The sequence below is a fragment of the Bos grunniens genome, chromosome 8 (assembly GCF_055505025.1).
Source record: "Bos grunniens cultivar Pamir isolate PY7600 chromosome 8, Bosgru_T2T1.0, whole genome shotgun sequence".
Lineage (NCBI taxonomy): Eukaryota > Metazoa > Chordata > Mammalia > Artiodactyla > Bovidae > Bos > Bos grunniens.
Window position 1 is genome coordinate 74,041,243 of NC_141172.1, and position 20,367 is coordinate 74,061,609.

Below are 20,367 nucleotides of genomic sequence, written 5' to 3' on the forward strand. Positions count from 1 at the left end.
TTTCTCAATTTCCTTTGGGGTTTTTCATTAACATGAATCATAACGTCAGCATTCAAAATCTTCCACTTTCTGAAGAATTAGCCAACATGCATTGAGCCTATAGTATGTTTAGGACATAATACAAAGCATTTGTACCCCAAAAATCCCCTCATTTAATCTCTACAACCTGAGGTAGGTACCTTAAATCCTCATTTAGATGAGGGAGCAGAGGCTCGAAGGCTCAGTAGCTCATAAATCATACAGTTGGGACTTGGGTGTAGGAATCTGGATTTCTGGTTCCAGCTGCTATCTCTTTACCAAAGATGCCTCCAGCTTATAAAATTTCCGGGTACATCTTACCTGGGCTCCCATGCACACACTCAATCATCACATTATGTGGGTAGGAGGGCTCAAGGGAAGAAGGAATGGGCTCCTGAACTAGGGCTCCTTGTCAATAGAATGGCTACCCATGCTGAGATAGCTGCCCATGCCTGAGCCAAGACCTAGAACAGGCTTAAGGGCAATGTCAAAGGTAAGAGTTCCAGGATACACAAACAACAAAAAGAAAAATAAACCAGACCCCAAAATGAAAACTTCTGTGCTTCAAAGGACACCTTCCAGAAAGTGAAAATACAGAGTGGTAGAAAATGTTTGGCAATCATGTACTGGATGAGGGACTTGTGTCTAGAATGTATGAAGAACTCTCGCAACTAGATAGTAAAAACAATAACAACAAAAAAAGATTTTAAAATGGGCAAAGGATCTGAAGTCAGCTCTCCTAAGAAGGTAAACAAATGGTCAATAAGCACCTGAAAAGAGGCTCCATACCATGAATCATTAGGGAAATCCAAGTCAAAACTACAATGAGATACGACCTCACATGTACTAGGATGCCCAAGTTAAAAGACGGACAGTAACAAGTGTTAACGAGGATATGGACCAACTGGAACCTCCCTACATTATAAGACTATACAAAGTGCGGCCACACTGGAAAATGGCCTGGCAGTCCCTCAAAAGGTTAAACGAGAGTCAGGACATGATCCAGCAAGTCTGCACCTACTTACCTATCCACAAGAACAAAAAACATATGTCCACACAAAATCTTGCACACAAATATTTACAGCAGCATTATTCATAATGGCAAAAAGTGAAAACAATCAAAATGTTTTCACCAACTAAAGAGTTGGTAAGTAAAATGCAGTATATATCCATATAATAGGTTATCCAATGATAAAAACAAAAACATTGAATACATGCTACAAGGTGAATGAAACTTTTTGCTTATGAGAACACTGAAAGGAAAATGTCAAAAAAAAAAAAAAAGGTATACTTTGGCTCAAACACTTTATTTTGGTAAAAAGGGGCCTAGGCAATCCACAATATCCTGTAAAAATAAAACAAAGCCCTTCCAACACCTAAGATGGAAAGGAAAAAACATTTTTAAAAGTTTACAACAACTAACAAAATAGTTTCAGGTCAAGATTTATTAGGTAGTGATTTGCATTTAACAGGCCAGATAAATACTTTATGGTACAAAGTGCACACTGGACTCAGATGTGTTGGGTCCAAAGTGCCTTGAGCTTTGCTGAATCTGAGCATCTTTAGAGGGGCCATTCAGCTCACATCCACCCCTTTGCCAACATCCTCACCCCTCTCTTGCATCTGGTCCCCTTGACTCAGTGGTATATCCTACCACCTCCCTCCCCTGGCCACCAATGATGGACACATCACACTTATAACCAATTTTTAGTTTTGAATCATCATTTCTGTTTAAAATGTCCATTTCGGTGAACCAAGAGACACAAGCAGGAGAAGTTTGTGAGTCTTCGGTAAAAACACCTCCATTAAAACATTGCTCCTACAGGGAGACATTCCCTGTCCCAGGACACAAGTGAGGAGGTGACAATTAAAAATCCTCCACAGGCACATGAAGACGAAAAGGTAAGGCAGGAGTCTGGAGGCAAGGCAGAGGGAGAAGAAATCAGGATGAAGATGTAAAAGGCAGCAGAACAAGAATGAGCAGGCTGAGGTCAGCAGAGACCGGAGCCCCAGAGCCCCTCCTCATTCCTGACACCAACACACCCCCCTCCCTGGACAGAATCGCCTCCCTTCCCTCCTAACACAAAGGGGCCCTCTTCTTCTCCTCCTGTACCTCTGTGAGAGGAACCAGAGAAAGGTCCTCCACACAACTGCAGCGCATCCATCACCTTCCAGATCTACCATCTCATTTGCAGATGAGGAAAGTGAAAATCATGCTATTTAAATTGTGTTTTTTAAAGTGCTCTGGAAACTCTGTTCAAGAGGAAATTGTGCAAGAAGTCTTAATCTATAAGTTAGAGCCGATTGGATGGGCAGCCTTGTCCCCACCCCCACCCTGAAGGGCTCCACCAAGGCCCACAGAGCAGCCTTAAATACCAGTATAAAGTGACAGACAAGCCAGGGCATGGGTCCTGCCCAAAGCCATGGCAATGGTGCTAGAATAACCATATTTTCTTCTTTTCTGAATTCCTGCCACTCTGGCTCCTGGGGCCACTCTGGCTCCTGGAGCCTCCCTGGCCAGCAAGTTCCTGCAGACAGCAAACAACCCCCCTGTGAGTGTGCCTTTTGAATGCAGTCAATCTTTTACATGCAAAACAGTACCCCAACTACCTCCTGTGCCAGGCTCTCACAGGGATCCACTCCAAGCCAATAATCCCCTGTGCTAATCAATCCACAGGCTTCCCAGGTGGCTCAGCGGTAAAGAAGCCGCCTGTCAATGCAGGAGATGAGGATTCAATCCCTGCATCAGGAAGATTTCATGGAACAGAAAATGGTAACTCACTCCAGGATTCTTGAATGAAAAATTGCACGGACAGAGGAGTCTGGTGGGTACAGCCCATAGAGTCACAAAGAGTAGGACATGACTGAGCATGCACACATGTACAATCAACCCACATCCAGGTTTCAGGACAACTAGGGGCAGCCACTATGCCCCAGAACCTGTGAAAAGTACTCAGACTTGCCGATCATAAACCCACTCACCCGGTACCCTGCCTCCTCTCTTCCTTTCCATGAAAAGCACGCCCCTTGCCTCCTAAGGACTCTGGTGCTTCCCCTGGTGCCCCCCTCCCCACACCATCCCCACCGCAGCACCCCTTCTCCTAGGAACTGTAAGTAACAAACTCTTTTCAACAGCAGTCCCCTCCCATCTGCTGGCCTCACAACACTTGAAAAATGCTTTTAAAACAAAAACCTACATTTTTTAAACAGACCCACTCTAGAAACAAACATTATCCCCAGAAATCTTAGAATCTGGATCAGGAAATTCACATCCAGAGGATGCCACAACTTTGGAAAAAGCCTGACCCAGGATGTATCTCCTGGCTGACTTTCAAAGTGGGGGAGAAAAGGGACCAAAAAAAAAGGAGGGAAAGGCCCGTGGCCTGGAGCCACAGAAAATGACAGGGTAGGTCAGCGGGAAGATCCTGGTAAGAAGGCAGGCGGTAGAGAAGTACCAAGGCAAGCGTGGCTTTGGGAAGCGACAGGAAGGAAATGGGACCGATTGCTGGATGCAAGCGGAGTCCAGCGGGCCGAAGGGTCCTCAGCTGTCCAGCTCCTCCTTGATGGTGATGCGCAGCGGGCAAATGCGCAGTGGTTCTGGGGACCCGTCACCCCGCGAGCCGCCCAGGTAGAAGTAAGGCCGCACCTCCCCGAAGCGGGCGTGGAAGGTGTACAGGTGGCAGCGGCGCTCAGCGTCATAGAAGGACAGCTCGCCCTCCTCGCACTCCAGCTCCACGCGCAGGCGGCGCGGGATGGCGGGGACCAGGGGCGACGCGGCGGGATCCGAGGTCACGCAGTGGTCGCCGTCCACGCCCTGCGTGCGGCCCACATACCAGAAGCCCGAGCGCGTGTCATGGTAGCAGCTGTGCGCGTGGCCCTCGGTGCCCGCATCCTGTCGCGTCCGCACCACCCCCACGCGCCAGCTGGCCAGTGCCCCCAGGTCCACCTCCCAGGCGTGTGAGCCCTGCGACAGGATGCAGGAGCCCAGCAGGCAGGGCGCCGACGAGAAGCGCTCCGGGTTCTCCACCTGCACCCGGTAGCCGTGGTTGGTGACGCTGGTGAGGTCATCGGACACAGAGAGCCAGCCAGCCGCGGTGTTGGGATCAAGGCTGAAAGGCACTGGGTGCGGAGAGAAGACAGTGGGGAAATCAGACCAGCCTGTGGCCTCGGGTCCCCCTAAACTGACCCACTGTGTTCCACCTGGCCCAGTGAACAAAGGGGGCTGCCCTGGGCTGGGGGTCGCACTATGGGTTGAAATGTGCCCTGCACAGCCTGGATGGGAGGGGAGTTGGGGGGAGAATGGATACATGTATATGTATGGCTGAGTCCCTTCACTGTTCACCTGAAACTATCACAACATTGTTACTCGGCTACACCCCAATACAAAATAAAGTTCAAAAAACCCCATAAAACGTGCCCTACAAAAAAGGTATGTTGAAGTCTTAACCCCAGCACCTCAGGAGGTGACCTTATTTGAGAATGAGGTTCTTGCAGATGTTAACAATTTAAGATGAGATCAGATGGGAAGAGAAGGGGCCCTTGATCCAATATAACTGCTGTCCTTATGAAAAAGGAGAAAACCAGTCACCTGAGGGGAAAAGCCCTCTGATGATGGAGGCACAGGTCGCAGTGCTGCAACTGCCTGAGCAGAGCCCACCAGAAAATACCAAAATTTAGGAAGAAGCGAAGAAGGATCCTCCCCTACAGGTTTCAGAGGCAGTGTGGCCCTGCAGACACCTTGGCTTTAAACTCCTAGCCTCTGGAACCATGAGAAGAAAATTCTGTCATTTTAAAGCATCCAGACTTCAGTCTTTTGTGAGGATAGCCACAGGAAGCCAGTGAACCTCACAAGATGCCTGTACCACCTTAGAAAAGCATGTGACATGCCCCTGGTCACTGACATTTCTCCCCATAAAATCACGTCTCAGTTTGGGATGCTACTTCAAAAGTATCAGAGATGGGGTGGCTTAAACAACAGGACAATATTTCTCATGGTTCTGCCACTGGAATTCTGAGACCAGGGATCCAGCATGCTTACATTCTGCTGAGGGCCCTCTTTTTGGTTTACAGATGGCTGCCTTCTTACCGTGTCCTCATAAGGCAGAGGTAGAGAGAGAAAAGAAGCCAGCTCTCTGGTGTCTCTTCTTAAAAGGGCACTAATCTGATCATCAGAGGGCCCCATCCACATGATCTCCTCTAACTATGATCACCTCCCAAAGGCCCTGCTTTCAAATTCCATCACATGGAGGTTAGGCCTTCAACATACGAATTTGGTCGGGGACACATTCAGTCCGCAGCGACTTGCATGGGCTAGAATCCCCTTGGGAGAGGCAGCCCTAAACTGAGGAGCTCTTCTCTTTCATTATATATATAATATGGTTCTGAAGAAAAAGGGAAGTCAGCTGCTCTTTCTGGAGAGGTGGCCAAGTGTCAGGACCCAAAATAGGAAAGCGCTCTGTCAAGAATGGTTTGAGCAGCAGGACATGCAGCGGGGCAGGGCACAGGGACCTGCGTGAAAGAGGCTGGAAAGGTGACTAGTGCAGGGAGGTGGTGCAGGTCTTATGGGGTGGGAAGCGGGAAGGAGTTCGTTCAGCTGGCCCTCTGCCCAGCATGACCTCCCCCAGCCTCTTACACCTGCCTGGGGCCCCCACTCACCAGATTCAACACACATAACCATCTTCCTCCAGACGCGGTACTTCAGGGAGTCCAGGTACTTGCAGACGTCGATGAGCATGCCGGGCTGGATGGGCTCCGGCTCCATCGTGCAGAAGAGGCTAGGAAAGGAGAAGTGGGCTTTGCGGGGCAGGGCCAGGGGCAGGTGTTCTGGGCCTAACTGAGTCAGCTGGAAACAGGATCCCTTGCCTCAGGCCTGCATTCCCTGGCTGCCTTATTCAAGACAAACCTACACTGGGCTCTGATGGGAGATGAGCCAGGAATCAACTGGGCGGCTCATATTCTTCAGGACTCAGTACTAGAGCCCTTCCTGCCCTTGCCGGGATAAATATAAACAGGAGGTTCTCAGACATGGTTTAATTTCATGTGAGCAGAAATGATACATACACATCAGTTCATAGGATGTCTGAGTCAGAAGGCACCTTAGGGGCCCTCTAGTCCCACGTTTTGAAAGTGGCAGTGGCCTTTGCTTGAACACCTCCAGTGACAGGGAACTCACTACCACCAAAAGCATTCTCTTCCATCTTTGTACAGCTCTGACCGGGACACAATTATTCCCCATTCATCTCTGTGACCCCAACAACCATCAACACAAACTAATATGTCCTGAGACTCTCAGAGGGAGGGGGCTGACCAAAGGAGAAGGTTAAATGTTGGGCTGACCGTCAGAGAACTACGAGCCCCATGCAGGATGACAATCTCTCCCCACATAGTAGATGGTCACGCTCCACCCTCAGGAAGACAACACTGCACCAGTGCAAACTGGAAGTCCGTGTATTGAAAGAGGGCTCTCCACTTGGCCGATCCCACTGCTGCCTCTGTACTGCACCAGCTGGCCTCACCACCTGCCTGGCCCGGCAGCCACCTGAGGTTGCACCCCTGGTATTTCTGCCTATGCTTCCCCTCCCCCTACCAGACTTGGCAACTTACCGGCGTTTTCGGCTCTTGTGTTTCTGGGAAAAAAAAACACAAACAGATACACAAACACAGACACAGAGAAAACATATAAATCTCTGACCTCAAAAGGAGTCATACATCCCATGTTTATGGATCAGACATTTAATATTATTAAATTAATAATAATATTAAGGTTAATATTGCTATAATTAAATTATTAATAATATTGTTAAGATGACAATACCACCTCAAAAATAAATACTTTAAAATAATAAATAAATAAATATTTTAAAAAACAATATAGCCAGGGCTGCTGATCTCAGGGTCCCCGCTGGCCCCTGAAATCTGGCCCCTGTCACTAGATCTGGACACTGCACTCCTCACCATGAGAAAGGAAACGTCATCCTCCTTCATCTCCATCTGCAGCCGCTCAATCTCATGGGCCAAGGCCTCCGTGTCCTCCGTTAGCCGCTTCATCTTCTCCTCCGCCAGGTGCTGCTTCTGCCTTGCCTCATTGGCCATGGCATCCAGGATGGCCTGCTCCTCCACGCGCAGGAACTCGCGGAGCTTGTCAAATTCCTGCTGGATCCGTGCTTCCAGCCAGGCTGCCTCCACCTGCAGCACAGGGTGGGGCCGGGTGGGGCAGAGGAGGGGCGGAGCCTCAGCCGTCACCCAGCGGGTGGCCCCCAGATATTTAGCAAAGGAACTCCATTTTTTAAAAAAAAGAAATCACGTGCAGAACCTCCGAAGATAAAATATGGATGCAGCTTTCTTAGCACATATTTGTGAGTTTAAATAAGTCAAACAGCATAGGGACTTCCCTGGTGGTCCAGTGGTTGAGAATCCCCCTTTCAGTGCGTGGGACGTAGATCCCATATGGCTCGGGGCAACTAAGTGGTCCTCCAAAAGAAAAACCCTGGAGCGCGGCCAAAAATTTTTGTAAAAAAGACATGTTTTAAATTAAAAAGTCAAACAGCATAATGAGATTGTTTAGATCAATGAATAAAACAAAATCAGTGCTTATAGAGGACAACTGTAATTCTATAAATTCCTCAATAATATTTTGTACTTGCATAGGTTGTACAATAGTGAGGGAAACTCTGAATCACACAAGTGAACTGTTGCAAATAGCAACGATTTTTAAAAATCACTCACCTTCCAATACTAGGACTTCAAATTTGATAAATTTGATAGATGCTTAAAAAAATAGTAGAAAGTATTTATTTTAAAACTGAATCAGTAACATGCTAATATGACAAAATGATTCACTGAACAGGAGGAAATGACCAGAAAGGGAGGGAAATGATTTATTGAAAGGGCTTCCCAGATGACACAGTGGTAAAGAATCTGATCCCTAGGTCAGGAATATCCCCTGAAGAAGAAAATGGAACCCTACACCAGTATTCTTGCCTGGAAAATCCCATTGACAGGGGAGCTTGGAGGGCTACAGTCATGGGGTCACAAAGAGTTGGACATGACTGAGCACGCATGCACAATTTATTGAAAAAGGGCAAACTAGGAAAAATATTTCCAACATATATGAGATTGTTATTCTTCATATACAAAGTGCTCTTAAGTCTCTACAAGAAGACAAGACAAACATCCCAAGAAAAAGAATGTGAACATTCACAGGAAAAATACAGATAGCTGTTATTCTTATGAAAGAAGCACACACTTTGTTTGACTTACTTTAATAACCAAAGAAAAGCGTAGGAGGAGAGACGGCATTGTTGAAATATCAGGTAAAAAGACTGACAAGGTACAGTGGAAGAGAGTGAAATTTGGGAAGCTTCTTATCACACAGGGGGATAAAAAACAGAGTGGACAGGAAAAGCCAGCCAGTGCAAAGTCAGCTCCAGCCAGCCTCACACTGGCCATGGAGCCTCTCAATAAAGGAGAAGACACATTTTCACCTCTCATTCACCAGGATGGACTGAATTGAGAGGAAAAGCATTAGTCAAGCCAGTATCCTGGACTCTCCACAACTGACTGACTACATGAGAATTCTACAGCAGCTGGGATGGACAGACACGGGCTGTCACTTGGACATATGGACACAACCCAGGTATCCCCAATGCATCCCACATCAGGCCAGATGGCACTGGCCAAGCCTGGGGGTAGATGAAGCGGGGGGGCATGGGGGTTGGATGAGGGCCCTTGAGGCCATGGTGAGGAGCTTGAACTAGACAGTTTGAAGCAGAGGAGTGACGCAACCCATCTATTTTATTTACAAGATCAGTCCACTGCAAGGAGTGCGGACTGCATACAAGAGCAAAAGCATGGGGCCCAGGTAGGAGGGCAGGCAGAGGCGATGCGGACCTGGAACAGATGCTGGAGTGGAGAGGGAACATCAATGGACAGGTGCATTCTGGAGACAGTGGATGTGAGGTGTGAGAATGGGGGTGTTGCTGGTTTGAGCACCCCAGCAGGTGGTGCAGCATGGCACCTGTTATCAGTCTGAGTTCACAGGCACAGGGGGCTGCAGAAGCTGCTTGGTGGTTGCTGGCGTGGCCACGCCCAGGTGTTTAAAGATGCCATGAAGTCACAATCAGCATCCAAGGGCAAGGCTGTGCTCGCCAGCAAGGCTGGTGAAGGCTGACCCTGTAGCAGCAGCCATGGCCAGGGCCAGCCCACCCACACCTCTGCCCCACGGTAGTCCAAGTGTGCCCATCTGCACCCTCAGCCCCAGTGCTCACTCACCTGATTGTGCTTGGCGATGGCCTCGTAGGAGCGCTGCATTGCCCAGAAGGCCTTGGCTTTCTCCCGCAGCGCATGCTCCATGTTCCTGCACTTGGCCTGCCAAGAGGGACCAGAAGGAGGTGGGTTAGGGGCAGAGGCCGGGCAGGGACGCAGCATGCCACATCACAGCTGGAGGTGCACTTCACTGTGGGTACCACTCGACCATTATTTACTGAACCCAGTCCAGCCACATGCTGGGGGACACAGTGGGGAAAGCATAGCTCTGACCCTGCACCTGATGGTGTACAGCACAAAGGGCCGCCGATACCCTCTAACCCAGCACCTTTGTTTATACCCGAAACAGATAGGAAACAGCTGAGGAGGTAAAGGGACTAGTTTCCATGCTGGTCACAGGACAGAACAGAAGGACATCCTGCTAAGCCTAAAGCCGGTGCAGGCGGAGGAGTGAACCCGAGCTGGGGGGTCAACAATGTGCTCACAGGCCCCCTTCACAACTTCGTGAACTGGACTGGTTTACAGTCATCAAAGAACAGGTCTGATCACGAGGTTAACCCAGTTCTTCCCACAGGACCTTGTCTAAACCATAGTCATCCTGGGTTGGTTCTAGGATCCCCACAGATACTGAAATCCCAGGATGCTCAAGTCCCTTATGTAAAAATGCTTCAGTGCTAGTATAAAAGTCTGTGTAAGTAGTTGTAAGTACAATGTAAATGCTATGTAGATAGTTAACAGAGTGCTAAAGTTAAGCTGTGTTTTTAGTCCCTAAAGCCTCATCCCCACCTGGGCCTGGTTTAGATGACAAGATTCTGGACTTTGAGCTAACGTCGTAATGGGACAAGATGACTGGGGATCCTAGGAGGGAGTGAGCATGCTCTGCAGGTGGGAGGGACATCAATCACTGAGGCCAGACTGGAGGAAACAGCCTTGGAAATGGCCCTATGGATCCCCACTTCCCAGTACTGCACTGCTGAAAGCCCCTCCCTGAGGGCTGGATCTACAAAAGACATGCTTCTAATCAAGAGAATGTGGCAAAAGTGACGGGAGATGAGCTGAGGTGACAAAAAGCCTACAGTGACCCTTTCTCACCCTCTTTTGCTCCCTCACTCTAGATGGAAGTGACCCAACCAACAGAGCAGCCCAGGGGGCTAGGAAGTAAGGGTGTCCGACCAACAGCCCATGAAGACCTGAATCCTGCTGCCAACCACACAAGTGAGCCTGAGCAGGGATCCTGGCCTCCTTGGGCTTTCCGATGAGACTGCAGCCCCGGTTCACACTGCCGCACCATTGAGACCCTGAGGCAGAAACACCCATCCAGTCATGCCAGATTCCTGACCCACAGACACCATGAGATAGTAGACACTTTTGTCTGAGGCCACTATGTTTGGGGGAGTTTGTCACACAGCAGTAGATAACTAGCCCATGTCCGACTCCACGGTCTATTCTTTTAACCACACTTCTACAGAAAATAAACAGTGATTTCCTTTACTGCAGGTTTAGTTTTCTTTTCAATTCGTTCTGGTCATCCTTATGTCACAAAGAGTCGGACACGACTGAGCAACTAACACTTTAACTTTTACATATGGAAAGCTACTTAGCAATAAATAAGGAACAAATTACTGATACATATACAGATGCATTTTCTGTGATAATGGTTTCAGTGATAATCACAGAAAATTAGCCAATCTGATTACACAGACCACAGCCTTGTCTAACTCAATGAAACTAAGCCATGCCATGTGGGGCCACCCAAGACGGACGGGTCACGGTGGAGAGGTCTGACAGAATGTGGTCCACTGGAGAATGGAATGGCAAACCACTTCAGTATTCTTGCCTTGAGAACCCCATGAACAGTATGAAAAGGCAAAATGATAGGATACTGAAAGAGGAACTCCCCGGGTCGGTAAGTGCCCAATATGCTACTGGAGATCAATGAAGAAATAACTCCAGAAAGAATGAAGGGATGGAGCCAAAGCAAAAACCATACTCAGTTGTGGATGTGACTGGTGATAGAAGCAAGGTCCAATGCTGTAAAGAGCAATATTGCATAGGAACCTGGAATGTCAGGTCCATGAGTTAAGGTAAATTGGAAGTGGTCAAACAGGAGATGGCAAGAGTAAACGTCGACATTCTAGGAATCAGTGAACTAAAATGGACTGGAATGGGTGAATTTGACTCAGATAACCATTATATCTACTACTGTGGGCAGGAATCCCTTAGAAGAAACGGAGTAGCCATCATGGTCAACAAAAGAATCCAAAAAGCAGTACTCGGATGCAATCTCAAAAACAACAGAATGATTTCTGTTCGTTTCCAAGGCAAACCATTCCATATCACAGTAATCCAAGCCTATGACCCAACCAGTAACACTGAAGAAGCTGAAGTTGAGTGGTTCTATGAAGACCTACAAGACCTTTTAGAACTAACACCCAAAAAAGATGTCCTTTTCATTATAGGGGACTGGAATGCAAAAGTAGGAAGTCAAGAAACACCTGGAGTAACGGGCAAATTTGACCTTGGAATACGGAATGAAGCAAGGCAAAGGCTAATAGAGTCTTGCCAAGAGAATGCACTGATCATAGCAAACACCCTCTTCCAACACAAGAGAGGACTCTACACATGGACATCACCACATGGTCAACACCGAAATCAGATTTATTATATTCTTTGCAGCCAAAGATGGAGAAGCTCTACACAGTCAGCAAAAACAAGACCGGGAGCTGACTGTGGCTCAGATTATGAACTCCTTATTGCCAAATTCAGACTTAAATTGAAGAAAGTAGGGAAAACCACTAGACCATTCAGGTATGACCTCAATCAAATCCCTTATGATTATACAGTGGAAGTGAGAAATAGATTTAAGGGACTAGATCTGATAGACAGAGTGCCTGATGAACTATGGATGGAGATTCATGACATTGTTCAGGAGACAGAATCAAGACCATCCCCATGGAAAAGAAATGCAAAAAAGCAAAATGGCGGTCTGAGGAGGCCTTACAAATATCTGTGAAAAGAATAGAAGCGAAAAGCAAAGGAGAAAAGGAAAGATATTCCCATTTGAATGCAGAGTTCCAAAGAATAGCAAGCGGAGCTATGAAAGCCTTCCTCAGTGATCAGTGCAAAGAAATAGAGGAAAACAATAGAGTGAGAAAGACTAGAGATCTCTTCAAGAAAATTAGAGATACCAAAGGAACACTTCATGCAAAGATGGGCTTGATAAAGGACAGAAATGGTATGGACCTAATAGAAGCAGAAGATATTAAGAAGAGGTGGCAAGAATACACAGAAGAACTGTACAAAAAAGATCTTCACAACCGAGATAATCATGATGGTATGATCACTTACCTAGAGCCAGACATCCTGGAATGTGAAGTCAAGTGGACCTTAGAAAGCATCACTACGAACAAAGCTAGTGGAGGTGAAGGAATTCCAGTGGAGCTATTTCAAATCCTGAAAGATGATGCTGTGAAAATGCTGCACTCAACATGCCAGCAAATTTAGAAAACTCAGCAGTGGCCACAGGACTGGAAAAAGTCAGTTTTCATTCCAGTCCCAAAGACAGACAATGCCAAAGAATGCTCAAACTACCACACAACTGCACTCATCTCACACGCTAGCAAAGTAATGCTCAAAATTCTCTAAGCCAGGCTTCAACAATACATGAACCATGAACTTCCAGATGTTCAAGCTGGTTTTAGAAAAGGCAGAGGAACCAGAGATCAAATTGCCAACATCCACTGGATCATCAAAAAACCAAGAGAGTTCCAGAAAAATATATATTTCTGCTTTATTGACTATGCCAAAGCCTTTGACTGTGTGGATACAATAAACTGTGGAAAATTCTGAAAGAGATGGGAATACCAGACCACCTGACCTGCCTCTTGAGAAACCTATATGCAGGTCAGGAAGCAACAGTTAGACCTGGACATGGAACAACAGACTAGTTCCAAATAGGAAAAGGAGTACATCAAGGCTGTTTATTGTCACCCTGCTTATTTAACTTATATGCAGAGTACATCATGAGAAACTCTGGGCTGGATGAAGCACAAGCTGGAATCAAGATTGCCGGGAGAAATATCAATAACCTCAGATACGCAGATGACACCACCCTTATGGCAGAAAGTGAAAAGGAACTAAAAAGCCTCTTGATGAAAGTGAAAGTGGAGAGAGAAAAAGTTGGCTTAAAGCTCAACATTCAGAAAACTAAGATCATGGTATCTGGTCCCATCACTTCATGGGAAATAGATGGGGAAACAGTGGAAACAGTGTCGGACTTTATTTTTTGGGGCTCCCAAATCACTGCAGATGGTAACTGCAGCCATGAAATTAAAAGACGCTTACTCCTTGGAAGGAAAGTTATGACCAACCTAGATAGCATGCTAAAAAGCAGAGACATTACTTTGCCAACAAAGGTCCGGCTAGTCAAGGCTATGGTTTTTCCTGTGGTCATGTATGGATGTGAGAGTTGGACTGTGAAGAAGGCTGAGCTCCAAAGAATTGATGCTTTTGAACTGTGGTGTTGGAGAAGACTCTTGAGACTCCCTTGGACTGCAAGGAGATCCAACCAGTCCATCCTAAAGGAGACCAGTCCTGGGTGTTCATTGGAAGGACTGATGCTGAAGCTGAAACTCCAATACTTTAGCCACCTCATGCGAAGAGTTGACTCATTGGAAAAGACCCTGATAATGGGAGGGATTGGGGGCGGGAGGAGAAGGGGACGACAGAGGATGAGATAGCTGGACGGCATCACCGACTCGATGGACATGAGTTTGGGTGAACTCCGGGAGTTGGTGATGGACAGGGAGGCCTGGCGTGCCGTGATTCATGGGGTCGCAAAGAGTCGGACACGACTGAGCAACTGAACTGACTGATACATAGACAAGTCAAAAAGTACATGTATATATTATTTTGCAGGAAAGTACATACAGTTTCATCCCATTTATGTGAAGATCAAGATCAGCAACACTAATCCAAGGTGACAAATCAAAATTGGTGCTCCTTGGTTTTAAGAAATGCCTCCCTCCCCTGAGGTCATAAAGATAATCTTCTACAGTATTTAAAGCTTTACAACATGTCCTTTTGCATAGACTGCTGCTTCTATATGATCCCCACCTGCTTCAGGCAACTATCCCAACATGGCCTTGAAAACTCGACTTGGGCCCCTACCCCACTTGCTCTAGAACCCTGCTTTGATTTCCCCAGTGTAGTTTAGTTGCCCCTCCATGGACACCTTTACTTCGTACCCAGCATCATTGTCTCACATTCCTGGAAAGGCTGCAGGCTTCCTGGGGGTAGGTCCTCATGCCTGGTCCTCTCATCAAGCACACTGATGCTCCATAAATTGCAGACAATGAAGGCTTGCTCTGCAAAGGCAGAGGCTTTCATCCACTGCTCCCTGGTGGCTCAGGTGGTAAAGAATCTGCTTGCCAATGCAGGAAATGGCTCCAGAAGATGCCCTGGAGGAGGAAATGGCAACCCACTCCAGTATTCTTGCCTGGAGAATCCCATGGTCAGAGGAGCCTGGTGGGCTATAGTCCATGGGGTCGAAAAAGAGTCGGGCATGCCTGAGCGACTGAGGATGTATGCACGTATTCGATTATGCCCACCTGACTCCAAGAAGGCAGGGGATCAGCCTGGCACAGAGCAGGCACTCAGTCCATACCTGTTGGCCCACTGATGGGGGCCCTCATCCACACAAGCCTCGAAGAACCCAAACACAGAGGCAGCTGCCCTCACAGCTCCCAGAAAAGTGGGCTGGTAGGGAAGACCTTAGCCCGACACCAGAGAAGGGTCTATCAATGTCACTCACCGGAGTAAGAGATGAGCAAGGCCCCAGGTGAACTCTACAGTAACTGCTCTGGCTTTGGACAAGTTACTTAACCTCTCTGAGACTCAGTATTACTGTCTGTAAAATGGAGAGAATAGTACCCAGGTGTAGTAAGCTGAATACCAGCGCCTCCAGAGATGTGTGCTCAGTTGCATCCAATTCTTTGCAACCCCATGGACTGTAGCCCACCAGGCTCCTCTTTCCATGGGATTCTCCAGTCAAGAATACTGCAGTGAAACTGGGTTGCTATACCCTCCTCCAAAGATGCCCTCATCCTAATTCTGGGATGTGTTACCTCATGTGGCAAAAGGGATTTTGTAGATGTGATTAACATATGGACTTTAAGACAGGGAGATCATCCTGGATTGTCCACAGGGGCTCCCTGAAATCATGAGGGTCTTTCCAAGAGGGAGTCAGAGAAGACAAGGAGACAACAGAAGCAGAAGCTGGAATGATGTACTTCAGGATGATGGAGGAAAGGGCCTCCAAAAGTTGGACAAGATAATGAAAGAAACCCTATTCTGGCCTCCAAAAGGCATAGAGTCCTGCCAACACCTTGATGTTTGGACTTCTGACCTCCAGGACTGTGGGATAACAAATCTGTGCTGTGTTCAACCACAGTTTGTGGCAATTTATGACAACAGCAACTGGAAACTAATATACAACCTCACAGAGTTTTTGTGAGGATTAAATGTGTTGACAGAAACACTTATGAGTACCTGGTACATAGTAAGTGCTCAAAAAATATAGGCTGCAGACTTCCCTGGTGGCTCAGTGTAAGAATCTCCCTGCCAGTGCAGGGAACACAGGTTCAGTCCCTGGTCTGGGAAGATCCCACACGCTGCGGAACAACGAAGTGTGGGCAACTGAGCTTATGTGCTGCGACTATAGAGTAGCCCCTACTTGCCACAACTAGAGAAAACCTGCATGCAGCAATGAAGACTCACCACAGACAAAAATAAACACATAATTTTTTTTAAAAAGGATGTTGTCTGGTATGATTGCTATTTTTGCTGCAGTTCCTCAAAGTAGTCTCCAACACACAAATCAAATTACCAAACCCCTATGTAAAAGCTTTTTGGGCTCCCCATTGGCCCCTTCTCACCTCTCCTGCCTTCCCATGCTACTCTCCCCACACCTCCACCTACTCCAATCATCCAGAACTACAACTTGACTCTCTGCTGGCTGACTTCCCCCAGCTCCACAGGGCAAGGGCTCTGGTTTACTGACCTCTGCAGCCTCAGCACCCAGGACAGCCCTGGCGCACAACTGTCTAATACAAGTGATGCCAGTTGGCACCAGGCTAAGCACACTCCTCAGATCTTTGGGACTGGACTCCTTGGCCCCTCAGACACTGTCCTGAGTGCCCACTGCTCTGATGGCATCCTTCCTCTGCTTAAAACATTCCCACTACTCCCCAGTCTTTTTTGGGGTTTTTTGAGATTTTTTTGTTTTGATGTGGATCATTTTTAAAGTCTTTACTGAATTTGTTAAAATGTTGCTTCTGCTCTATGTTTTGGGGTTGTTTTTTTTTGGACTCGAGGCATGTGGGATCTTGTCTCCCCAACCAGAGATCAAACTCGCACCCCCTGCAATGGAAGGTGAAGTCTTAACCATGGGACCACCAGGGAAGTCCTCTCCCTACAGTCTTCAGGATAAAGGACAAGCCTGGGACCTCCTGGCTCCTTCTGCATCTCCATCCTCATTCTTTCTCACCCTGAAATTCTCTAGGTACCTGGAAAATCTGGCCTCCCTCCTCTGGACCCTTACACATGCCACTGCCTGAAATACCTTCCCTGACCCCTTTCACCTGGCTAACACCTTCTTATTCCCTGGGTCTTTGCTTAAAGCTCCTTGAAGGTATGAATTACTGCTCAGCTCCTGTTCTGCAGTATCCCAGGGCCTAGCAGTATAAGACATCTGTTGAATAAACAGTAACAGGTCATTAGACCATATGTACTCCCTGGTACCTGGCTCACTGATCTTGAATCCTGGCTTAGCCCAAACCTGGAGGTTCTGCCTTAGTGTTCTTGGCCTTGACCCCCACCCACCTTCCTGATCTATATCTGCCAGCCCCACAGTGACTCATCACGACTTGATTCATGGTGTTTCCTTACCTCAACAACAGCCCCCAGGATGCCCAGAATGCCCACACTTAATAATACATTGGCTGTCTCAAATCAGGACATGGCAGTTCTGCCAGGTGAAATAAGAAAAAGCATCGCTGTGGACCACTGTTCAAACACTCTTCAAATAAGCATGTTGATGACACTCTCCTTCACTTGAACTTTGCCAAAATGTAATGGAACTGTCTACTTTCATTGTGAACTTCCCTGGTGGCTCAGTGGTAAAGAATCTGCCTGTCAATGCAGGAGACGTGGGTTCAATTCTAGGGTCAGGAAGACCCCCTGGAGAAGGAAATGGCAACCCACTCCAGTATTATTGCCTAGAAAATCCCATGGACAGAGGAGTCTGGTAAGGTACAGTTCATCTGGTCATAAAAGAGTCAGACACAGCTTAGTGACTAAACAACAAAGGCACTAAAACAGTATCTGAAGAATAGGCATTCTTACAGAATTATTTTCAACTTTTTGAAATATACACTTATTTTCAATACACTCATCTTCAGACTAGCTAACCAGTGTTCTCCAAACTGTGGGTCTGACCTATGTATTAATTGGTATTAATAAGTGATAAAATAATGTTTTACAGCCTGTGAAATTTTTAAAATATAATGACAGAAAATGCCAGACTACAATAGAGATTTTCACAGAATTTTTGTTTCCACTGATACAGAACATGATACATACATGTGGCTTTCTGAGTCACAATGGAAAAACAAATATTTCTCACTGTGGGAAGCCTGGTGTGCTGCAGTCCATGGGGTCACAATCAGAAACGACCGAGCAACTGAACAACAACAATGGGCCAGCAAAGGTCAAAAATTCTGAAAACTCCTGGGCTAGCTAACCCTTATTTCCTGATCATTTTCCTTCCTATGCCAAAAACTTCACGTTAGTTTTCCCTTATAAGTTGCTCCTTTTCTTGTTGTTCAGTCACTCAGTCATGTCTAACTCTTTGGCACCCCATGGACTGCAACACTCCAGGCTTCCCTGTCCTTCACCATCTCCTGGAGTTTGCTCAAACGCCTGTCCATTGAGTCGATGATGCCATCCAACCATCTAATCCTCTGTCGTCCCCTTCTCCTCCTCTGCTCAATCTTTTCCAGCATCAGGGTCTTTTCCAGTGGGTTGGCTTTCCACATCAGGTGGCCAAAATATTGGAGCTCCTTTATTTATAACCAGTGAAACTCCAGGCATGGGAGATGCTGAGAGAGTGATCCAGGATAAACTAGCTGGCCAGGGCCAGAGGCCTCCCCAGAGCTATCCGATAAATGGGGCCCAGGAAGTAGGTGAGGGATGTGGGGGAGACCTAAAAGCTCCATATCCTTGACCAGGACTTCGGGTGCTGCACCTCTGCCCTCTGTGTGCCAAGTTCCAGGGTTGTTGGGCTTACTCAACCTGTGCTTCTAAAATGGGCATGAGCCACATTCGCCTGGTAGAAAGGGTGCAGAGCCTCAGCCCTTCAGAGGTGGGCGGGCGGTCTTAAGAACATCTTGTAACCCCAATTCTCAGACTTCCTGTTGACAGTCTCTCCTCTATCTCAGACCCCCTGGGCGGTACTCGATGTAGGCTCTGTATGTTACCAGGGGAAGATGGGGTCCTGAGAAGGCACCAGCAAGCTGGCAGGGGCAAGAGGGACGGGACTGGGCACACCCAGCCCTGGCAGGCTGGAGTGCAGGAGCAGCGGGGTCAGGATGCTAGGTTCCGGTCCACGTGCGCTCTCGGCCAACTCCCGCCCGCAGCAACTCTTACCCGAAAGTCGTGGGCGGTGTCCTTCACCGGCTGCACGCGGTGTCCCTGGTGCCTGGGGTCGGCCTGGCAAGAGCAGCACAGCAGTTCCTTGTCGTCGAGGCAGAAAAAGTTGAACTGGCCGCGGTGCAGGCGGCAGAGGCGCGGGGAGCGGTGGCTGGTCCAACGCGCGCCCTCGGCCTCCTCGCGCAGCAGCTTCTCCACCAGGTTGTTGAGGGTGTGGTTGGTGCGCAGGTCGGCGGGGGCCGCGCGGTCCTTGCACACCGGGCAGGTGGGCGCCACCTGAACTTCCCAGGAGCGGGTCACGCACCCGCGACAGAAGTTGTGGCCGCAGCGCAGAGTCACGGCATCGCGGAAGGGGTCATAGCAGACGGCGCACAGCAGCTCCTCTTTGAAGGAGCGGGAAGGTCCAGGGGACGCGGCGGGGCCCGGCTCCATAACCTTCCCGGCTCTTGAGCCGGTAACTTTCGCTCCAGTCCCTCCCACCCGCCTGACCGCTCTCCGGACCCTGAGAGAAGGGCCCAGCCTCTTCCGTTCGGAGCACTGAGCGACAGCGGCCCCGGCCAATTGCTCTGGGTGTGCTTAAGCGGCTCCGCCCCAGTTCCGGTCAGCTCGGGAAATCCCGGAAGCGTAGGGCGGAGCCCATCTGCTCTGCGGTCCGCGCGGTTTCTAGGCGTGCCCTACAAGTTTAGCCAAGAAGAAACTACCCATCCGTGCTGTAGGGCTTCCGTAGCATTGAAACCTACTTCCGATTTCAAATGGAAAATGAGCCACTTCTTTGTGATGTAGTCACATGTGTCGTCGTTCAGTCGTGTCCGACTCTTTGTGACCCCCATGGACTGTAGCCTACGAGGGTCTTCCGTCCATGGGATTTTCCAGGCAAGAGTACTGGAGTGGGTTGCCACTACTTCCTTAGTTCCCGGAAATCTCAGGCCCTCGAGGTGGGAGAAGCCAGAGCTCCTTACTTTGTGGTTCCTAGTGGAGTGTGATCTTGCAACGTCGTTAGCGTTTTCACCGCTTGAGTTTGCAGTGCCCCTTTGAAAGATCTATGCCCGCCCTTGAATTAGTTGTTTACTTATTTTGGCCTGTTTAGTTCCTGCCTGCTGGGGTAAGCAAGAAACAAGTGAGAGCAGGGGGCAGTGGAAGACCTCTGAGAAGACCCAATTCTTGTCTTGTTTGGATAGGCGGACAAGTCACAATCTTTAACAAAATCTATTTCCTCCTGAGTGAAACAGAAATCAAAGACGTCTGCAAAGTTAGCTATGGAAACTACAGTCCAGGCTGAATTTTCCTGCCAGGTACAACAGGTCTGAGTCACTCAACTTGCCTCAGAATCATTTTATAGCATTCAGATGTAGGATTCCTTTCATTAATGGTTTCTGC

General features: G+C 48.1%; 1 protein-coding gene across 1 annotated transcript; it reads right to left on the reverse strand.

Annotated features, from left to right (window-relative positions):
• Positions 1-1,306: 1,306 nt before the first annotated feature.
• TRIM35 (tripartite motif containing 35) lies at positions 1,307-19,485 on the reverse strand. Its single transcript, XM_086416548.1, has 6 exons — positions 18,988-19,485; positions 9,289-9,384; positions 6,973-7,203; positions 6,622-6,644; positions 5,674-5,792; positions 1,307-4,137 (listed from the first exon to the last, which is right to left on the reverse strand). Exons 1-6 carry the CDS (start codon positions 19,420-19,422, stop codon positions 3,560-3,562), a joined length of 1,482 nt encoding a protein of 493 aa, XP_086272674.1. The 5' UTR covers positions 19,423-19,485; the 3' UTR covers positions 1,307-3,559.
• Between the last annotated feature and the right edge of the window lie 882 nt (positions 19,486-20,367).

Excerpts from the sequence above, each read along its gene's own strand:
- TRIM35 (XM_086416548.1), bottom strand. The coding sequence starts at position 19,422 with ATGGAGCCGGGCCCCGCCGCGTCCCCTGGACCTTCCCGCTCCTTCAAA. Across the intron at positions 9,385-18,987 it reads ACACCGCCCACGACTTTCGG|GCCAAGTGCAGGAACATGGA; the intron begins GTAAGAGTTGCT and ends CCCTCTTGGCAG. Across the intron at positions 5,793-6,621 it reads CACAAGAGCCGAAAACGCCG|CCTCTTCTGCACGATGGAGC; the intron begins GTAAGTTGCCAA and ends CTCCTTTCCTAG.